At 41.8% G+C, this 8,719-nt stretch overlaps 1 protein-coding gene across 1 annotated transcript in view; it reads right to left on the reverse strand.

The window, feature by feature from the left end:
* The window catches only part of st18 (ST18 C2H2C-type zinc finger transcription factor), a 39,227-nt gene extending 34,477 nt beyond the window's left edge, over positions 1 to 4,750 (reverse strand). The window contains exons 1-2 of the mRNA XM_037276207.1: positions 4,586 to 4,750; positions 3,646 to 3,732 (exon numbers count right to left, since the gene is read on the reverse strand). Of these exons, the coding sequence (XP_037132102.1) occupies positions 3,646 to 3,718 (73 nt within the window). The 5' untranslated portion in view covers positions 3,719 to 3,732; positions 4,586 to 4,750. The remainder of the gene's footprint in view (positions 1 to 3,645; positions 3,733 to 4,585) is intronic.
* Between the last annotated feature and the right edge of the window lie 3,969 nt (positions 4,751 to 8,719).

An 8,719-nucleotide genomic window follows, 5' to 3' on the forward strand; every position in this document is an offset into this window, starting at 1 on the left:
TTATTTGCAAATGAATGTGTAGTGTTCTAATTATCAACAGCAGATGGCTCTGTTTTTCCTGTCTGTTTTTATATTGAATACAGAGCAGTCATATGTTTTTTGAATCAACAATGCTTTCTATTTCCATGATAACAACTTTATTTTAGTTTTAGTAAACCAATTTGATGAATGAATATGTAGAAATTAAATCAAGCGCTGTTTTTCCAACTTTTATATGAACTAGCTAGTCGCAGTTTCTTTTATGAAGTTAACTCTCTCGTATAAATCTATATTTCTCTTAGGCTTTTAGGCTCCTGATGTCAGTGCTCTATTTAAATTCTGCCTAGCAACAGGTGGCGTGATGACATTTTTGTGGGACATCTTATGTGGTTTTTGGGTTATTGCTTTAAAAAGCTACATTTTAATAATAAAAAAAAAACAATAGTCATCAGGGATGCTAATTTGCTGATGCTAATCCAAAACATCTTTCACCAATCGGTCTGTGCTGCCCTCAAACGCTCACATGAGACAAATCAGCACCTGAGCGGTCAGTCGTGGCAACGCCTGGCGCTTTGCGGTTCACAGGCCAGCGACTCATTGTCACTGGGCGACGACGTGCGCATCGGCCGGCGTCTCTGGGGGTCTCGGCCCATCTCTTTCTACTCAGGCGGGAGCACAATGAAAGCAGACACGCCTCTTAAAGGCCAGATAGCAGCTTAGATGTTGGGCCAAAAAAACGTGAGCGGGGGAGACAATGGTAACAGGTGTGTATTAATGTGCGCGCGGGTAATGACCTTGCTGGCCGTAATCGTGTGTCTAGACACAAAAGTGATGGCGAGGCTTTGCCGTCGCCTCTCGCGTGTCCCGCGAGTGCTCGAAAATTGCAATTGTGATACGAATAAAACCAACTGTCATAAATATGGTTAAACCCAAGTAGTAGACCCAGGACACATTTTGTTGAATGCTAGATGGAAATTTTCAAGAAGTTGATTATTTTCATGGATAGGGTTGAGGTTAACCAGGAAGAACAAAATTTTGCACTATTCGAAAAGGATCATTTCAAACGCAGTGTGGCTGCGCAATATTTTAAGTGCAATAGCAACAAATCTTCTATATAATATAACTTCACTGAAAAATGAAGAATTAGGAAAAATTGTCACGTTTTGTTCGTGCGAGGGGGCGGGGCTTTTTTTTTGGTGTATGATTTTTGTGTAAAATATACCCATTTGGAAAAATAATGAATAACGATGGCTTTAACTGTAACATGAGAAATGTGACGAGTGTCTTAAGCACAAATCACACGACGTGCATAAGTACACGCGCAACGCTGATGATGATTTGCAATTTTGTGATTACAAACAAATGCCCTTTGAAGCAAACAAAGCAACTGATTATGAACTAAGTTTCTTGGCTTTTCCGAGTGATTATCCGGGGGCGCTCATTGATTTTGCTTTTGTTTTCATCTTGCTCAACTTTCCCGAGACACAATTGTCATTTGTTTTCAAACAATACTTGCAATCGGGCTCCCACAAATCAAATATTCCCCCCGTTGGCCTCCTTCACTCGCCATCTGAAATGGACTCTCATCAAAATGGCACCGCGTGGAAACGTCTGCCGCCTGTTACATTTCTGATTGGATATTGTTGGGCTTTTTTTTCCCTTCTATTGCCGGCTGTCGGAAGGTGACCACCTCGTCAGATTAGAAAGATGACGGCGGTTTTAATCTTCTAATCGTGTGTCACCGGGGCTATCCGTCGACATTATACACGACATATCATCTACGTGCGGATGAAAACAACAGCAGCGTTTACTGAAAGTGTGCAAATAAAGGGCCTTGTATTTCGCCGTCTTTATCAAGTCAACTCAAAATATTCTTTGGTTTGCGTCCTTAAGCTTGGCAACTTTTGAAAACTTGCGCAGATCCTCAGACATTTATACTCCCTGATTTCTCGCATCATCTCTCCAAGATAGTGATAATACGATTTGTGTGTGTGTGTGTGTGCGTGTGTGTGTTTTCCGCTGTTGAGAAACAAACTGGATTATGAGCAGATCACTACATAAACAGCTTTCTAAAAAGGAGGCAGCTATTTAAAAAAAAAGGCTGAAGAAATGCAAAGAGGGATTTAAATTTTAATTTGAATTTATTCCAGCAAGTGAAAGGTTCTTTTGAGAGGGGATTTCAGCAAAGATGACGGTATTTAAAAGTGATAAACAAGCATCTAAAGCGCCGGTGGAAAACATTTTTTTTTGTGCCGGGGAGGGATTGGGCTGGCGGTAGCCACAACTCCCCCACCCCCCTAAAAAAAAACCAAGTAATAGTCATAATTAAAATGTAAATAGGCGTGATATGCGGAGATGGCTTCGCAGATTCCCCGTCATAAATTGCGTAATTAGCGCTTTTGTCTCGACACACCTTTGCGACGCCGTAGAGCGAAAATGGCCTCGGGTGCAAAAGCTGGAGCCGCGCTTGGCGTCGGGTAGCTCACACTCGACGTGGAAACGCTTCACACTCATCACATGCAATTTCTATCTCGCTGCGGAGGAACACAAGCAAAGTTGAAAAATTAAACGCCTCGTCTACCTTCGAGAATCCGAGGCAGGATCTGCGCCCGTGCGATTAACTCGAGCTGTCAGCTATTGTACTGCTGGATTATACGTATATTGACACGATGACCACTGAACTTAAAGCGTCGACGGAAACCTACGTGTCGCACAAGACACACAAAGAGTTACATCATTTCGTCGAAGGGCTAATCCGATCACGGATGGCGTTTGTGCTTTCGTTATGTTCGGAAAATGCCAGCAAAAGGAAAAAAAAAAAGGCGCTAAGTAAAGCTATTTTACAAGACTCCCTCACATGGATGCAGTGCCAGTATTGGGATACAATTTCACACAGCAGTCACATAACCTATAAGAAGGCTTAAGAAGAAAAAATGGAACACGGTAAAGTCGTCCACTATCTTCCAAATAAAAATAAAAAAAAGACTGAAAGCTGCAGTGAACTAATGGCGCAGTCGCATACAGACAGGAGTTGTTTAAAAAGCGCTCGGCGATGGTTAGCGTGCACCTGGCATCCCGCGCGCTAGCTTGGCAACACTCCTCCCTTATAATTACAATGAGCACCCAGTAATGCAGGCGAGAGAGGCTGAAATCGGAACGCTGTCCTTCGAGACGGCGCGTTTCTTTTTTTCTTTTTTTAATGGTTATGCAGAAGAGTTCCTCGAAGTGCAGATGGCTGGCTTTTTTAGCCGGTTTGTACTAGAAGGTAAAGAAAGGCTCCTGGTGGGAGGCCGGCCATATTGTCGTAAGGCGCTACATTTGTCGTGTGAATGCTATGGATTGATAAATGTTCCTTTTACCTTTCAACATATATTACATTTAATACAGATAGATGGATAGATAGATGAAAATAGTCATGCTAGCAACGTAGCACTTTGGTCAGAGACTGTATGTTGGTAGGGAGGAAAGAAAAGAGGCAACATTCAAATCTTGCTAGCCGTTTGAAAAGTACAAACTCCCCTTTTATGAATGAAAATAATGGGGTGACTATGGTGGGGCGGTGCCCAAGCGCCCTCTATTGACCAACTGCATGACACAGTATTTGTAGGAAAAATTCTAGGCCATGAATATTAAACAATCAAATAATAAAAGAGAAAAATGCCTTACCTTGAGTCCCGTGGTTGGCTGGTACACTGGAAACTAGTTCAGTCTGTAACCACGAAATATCGTACGCCATCATAACTCCCGGATCACCTATAGTGTATAGAAAAAATGGCCAACATTTGTACGTTCAAGGATTATTATTTTTTTAATTAAATACCAGGATTGTATGAGGGAAAAAAAAAAATCTACTGAAATGTAGGTATCCTAAAATTAGGCCAAAACTATCCCCTCTGACAATTCTGTGCGAACCAGAATGCAATCATTAAATTTGTATTCACGGGTGTAGAAGCCAAATATATGAACCGCTTTTTCCGTGCAAGTGTATGTTTTCATGACGGACAGTAGAATTTATTCATCCCCCGTCCCTTGGAACCCTCCCAAGAACTGCCATAAAGGCGAGCGAGCTGGGGAGCCTTTGAATCAACCCACCGCTGTGATACAAGAGCAGCTATTGCGACAACAACAAATGTTAACTCGGAGGAAAAGTTTTGCCGCTTTTTCCGAGTCGCGCAGGAGCCGCATTAGCATGTGAAAAGAATAAACAGGCGTATTCTCAGTTACACACTCCACCTGGCTGGGCACCAGCATCCTTGTCAGAAGTCCACCCACCGTACTGGCTAACACTGAAAGACCTCCCGGGGACCACGGTGACCATTCACTCGCCTGCCTCTTTTTCCCATGCACCTGTGACTGTTTTTGTGCTTGCTATTTTTTGCTTTGTCTTTTCCTGGCAGCGCGGTATCATCTGAGACACACTTTGCCTCCAAAAGGAATTCTCCCTGCCCAACAATGTGGTCTGTTTGTTCGCCGGATGTGGCGGGCCAGAGAGTCAAAACAGCAAAAAACAAAACAAGTGGCAGCAGTAATAATTAAAATTGCCTCAAGACAAAATAAGCTCGGGGACACGGCGGCGTGAACGGGGGGCGTGGAAGAGATACGCTACTTTTATCTGCTGCTTTCTCGCCGACTTGAGGGTCCGCACAGGTACACCTGGACGGCTTCTCGTCCTCGCACTCCTCGGACAGCTCATCCGGCTTCTCCACGGACCTGGACCTCAGAGAGCCGCTTTGCCATTTTCCAAAGGACTTTGCCACAATCGCTTTGTCCGCTCCTTTCATTGTTTTCTGTAGAACACATTTACAGCATGACTTCCCAGGTTTATCCCCCTTGTGAGCCATCTGCCCCCCTTTTTTGGCTCTCACTAAAAACCTGCGCTCATCTTTTCCCAAAACCCAAAGTAAAGCTGGGCAGGCACTTTGCAAATTAAGCCAGTTTCTCACCTGGGTCTTACTTTTTCAAATGACTGCGTGAGTGTCACAAATTCGGAAAATCATTACTTAGCAACGTGACAAGAGGCCGCCATTTTGGTGGAATTTTCGGAAAAAAACAAACAAACATGTAACGATCAATTCAAATTTACGGTAACTGTCTGATGCAGCTAAAAAACGCACAATAACAATAAAAAATAAATCGTTTGTTTAGTTTGGACTCTAGCATGTTCCATTATTAGCTCACAGTGCTAACCAAATAGCATGGCTGACAAAGTCACGTGTGAATACTGTATTTACAGAAAACATGGGGGGAAAATATATAGCTAGCATTAACGATTATCTCATAGAGCGCGAGTCGGAATTTAACTTAGCTTAAGAAAGAATGAAGGCATTGTGTGTATAAGCATTCCAGAAACTGTTCTGATTAGCGCGGCATCTGTTTTTAGAGAGCATTTCAACAATGTTTTGGAGTGCAGTCCTAAAACAATACCCAAAAAAATAAACAGAAGCTGAAAACGTGGAGGAAAAACAAACATTTCACATTTAATCCAACGTAAATAAAAAATAAAAATAGCACATTATGCCCTAATTGAGCGCGGTACAGTCCACAAATACTATTACAAGGCCGATCAGGATTAGCGGCGGAACATACCTAGTTATCTATTTCCGAGTGCCAAGACTGCTAGCAGTGGGCAACTACATTTCAAAAGCTGGCAAATCCAGTTGTCTCCTAAATACAGAAAGTACTTAAATCCAGACCGAACAGAAGAAAAAGACGGATAAAGGGTGCTCTGCGTATCACCGAAAAGCTGGTGCACTTTTCAGAATCACTGGCTAGGTTAAACAAATATGCTAAGTCGAGATCAAAACAATCCTTTGATCTGCAGCCTAGTTTCCAGAGGAATGGCTTGGCTCTTGTTGTAAATAACTTGTATAAATCTATATACCGTTTGCCTCCAGGTAATGTGAAAAGTGCCAAGGATTGGCGGGCAAAAACCACATCAGATAAAAAAGCGGATGAATATTTCAGCGCTGCCGCACTCTGGCATTTTGTTGCGCACTTTCTAACCCCGTGTGATCATTGTACTCGTTTGGAAGCAAACCAATGACAACAATTTGGTCTCACGCATATATATTTATATTTATAAATAAATATATGTATTTATATATACACACACACACGGCAGTCCCTTGTACACTTTGTAGCCAGTGGAAGAGGAGCGTTCCTACCTTCAGCGCGCCATTGGGCTGGAACACAGTGGATAGTATTGTGCCACACTTGCGCACACAAAAAAAGAGGGCTTGAAGAATCAGAAGTTGCTGACTAACTTTGCCCTCTGTTTTGGTGGCGCACACAAAGCAAAACGCTGTCCATTCAAAACAGACAGCATAACTCTTTTCACAGAGATGGGGGGGCGGGTGATTGGGGGGGGGGGAGAGCTGCGAACAATGTGCCATGTGGCCCGGCTGCAGTCACTTTGCAAGCAGGCCCGAAACGGTGAGAGCCGCATGGGGCCGGGACCGACTGACACCGTGTCGGCAACTAACAGAACAACTTTTGTGCGAAACTCCTCGGGACACTATTTTGTTGTTGAGTTCGCATTGTAGTCATAGCTTCTTTCGGAAGGCCATTCTGACTGTCATCCCAAATAAATGTACGAGCACCTCATATTATATACAGTAAAAGCTACAAAACAAACTGACAAATAACTCCTTTTCAAATCAGACGAGTAAAAACTGGTCAAATATTTAAAAAAAAAAAAGATTAAAAGTGAAGACAATTTGCAATTCTAGTAATGACACGAATTTGACGCACAATTTGTCTTTGCGGGCCACATAAAATGATGTGGCGGGCCGTATCTGGCCCACGGGCCTTGAGTTTGACACCTGTGGTTTACACATTTGACAGTTTTAGTTTTGCGTGTGTGTGTTTTGGGGGGTCTGTATGAATATTGTAGGTGATTCGAGTTTTTTTCGAGTTGAAAAACACTTTCTAATAACTTTTAAGAGGGTGCTGCAATGAGGACCTCCTTAAATTTGGAGTGGACCGAGTAATGCGTTTTCACAAGTGTTATTTGTGCCTTCTTTACGAAAGAGGGACATTTTGTTATGATTTCTAAACTGTTATGTATGTAGTTAAAAATGTAATGGTGGGCGGTTGCAATCCCGCCATTTCAATGTTTGGGTACATTTGAGAACTCGACTTTGATCTAATTCTCATTCAAGTGTAATTCCACTGTTGATCACTAGATGACAGCGTGTTGTTTTAGTTTGAGATGGTGTACATTTGAAAGATGAAGAAACAGGAATTCTTGTAGCACAACCTCACCAGCATACATCCTCTTATAACTGGAGCGTACTGTAGTTGGAGACCTTCTCTGCCTCTTGCTCGTAATTACGCCGCACAACACTCCAAATTCAGATTTGCCGCACTCTGTAAAAAAGCATCAAATGAATCAAACTGTTCAATTCATTTTTTAAAACTGTTTCTACGGCGCAGAGTAGAAACAATTTGCCGTCGTTGCGCAAGAGCAGCAGAAATTGTGAGGGAACAGAATGTACCATATTCTTGACCCGTCTGCCTCAGATGCGTGCTGTATATGGAAGTGAATGCTGGACGTGAACGGTGTCATCCGCCGTGTCAACGCGTTTACATGGCAGTCGCCGCAGCGGAGCGGTGCGAGCGGCACATATGCATTCGGGGAGAAAATTGTGAAATGACAGATTCCGGGTGTGATACTGAGGGAATGACTAACTAAATAGGAGGGGCGCTCCAGGCTGTTAAGCTTTTGAAAAAGCAGTTTGCACGTTACTTTATCTTGTCAATCAGATTCCTGGAAGGGAAGAGGTGACTGATAACTTGAATTAATTATTTTCTTTGCATGCATGTGTTAATTCATGTTAATTTATGTCCCTTACAGGCCCAAGCCAGAATATCCCGAGTAAAGCGCCACCTCTGGCACCCAGATCACCACACCACTCGCTTTGCATATATTTATATCCAATGAAAGACTTTTATTTATTTATTTTTTTTTTTTCTAATCCTGTTGGAACAAGAACTGACTGCCAAATTTGATTTTTAAATGTACTTTTTAAGCTCTTCCTGTTTCGCCACTCAACTGAAACATGGAGCGGTGTTTACCACTATGATAGGATTTGAAAGTAACAGATTAAATTCTCTTAAGTAAATTAAAAACAAGTCACAGTTCAACTAGTAGCACAATGTTAATATTCGTATCACTTGGAAAGCAAAAATGAGAACGACAACGTTCAGAAAGCAGTTGCTATGTATCGAGGAATTAATTATACATGGCTACAAATGACAAAATTGTGTTTTGGGATTTTTTTTTTCCACCGACGCTGAATGATGGATCACCCGACGATTTTCAAACCGCAAATTTGGGATAATGGTCCCCCTTTCAGTTTTTCAAAAGATTACACAAAAAATACTGAATCCTTTTTATCTCGTAACATTGCAAGTAACTTTTTTTCCACGGATGTTTTTCTTTAATTTAGAAGTAAACAATGTACAAACAAAACGATAAGATCGGGGAGGTTCTCATTTTGAATTTAACGACTGAGATGAATTAATTTTTCTACAAAAATCTAATTATTGAAACATACAGTAGCATATTTTATTGAGCAACTGTCAAAAAATATTCTGACAAAAAACTACATTCAAATACATGTTCAGTATCTCTGAATTTAGTTGATCTGAACCTCCCATAAAAAAAAAAAAAAAACTACTTTTTTTTTTTTTTTTTTGGTCACAGACACCTCTCAATCAACGGCGATTCTTCGCATTA

This window comes from Syngnathus acus, chromosome 17 (genome assembly GCF_901709675.1).
Source record: "Syngnathus acus chromosome 17, fSynAcu1.2, whole genome shotgun sequence".
NCBI lineage: Eukaryota > Metazoa > Chordata > Actinopteri > Syngnathiformes > Syngnathidae > Syngnathus > Syngnathus acus.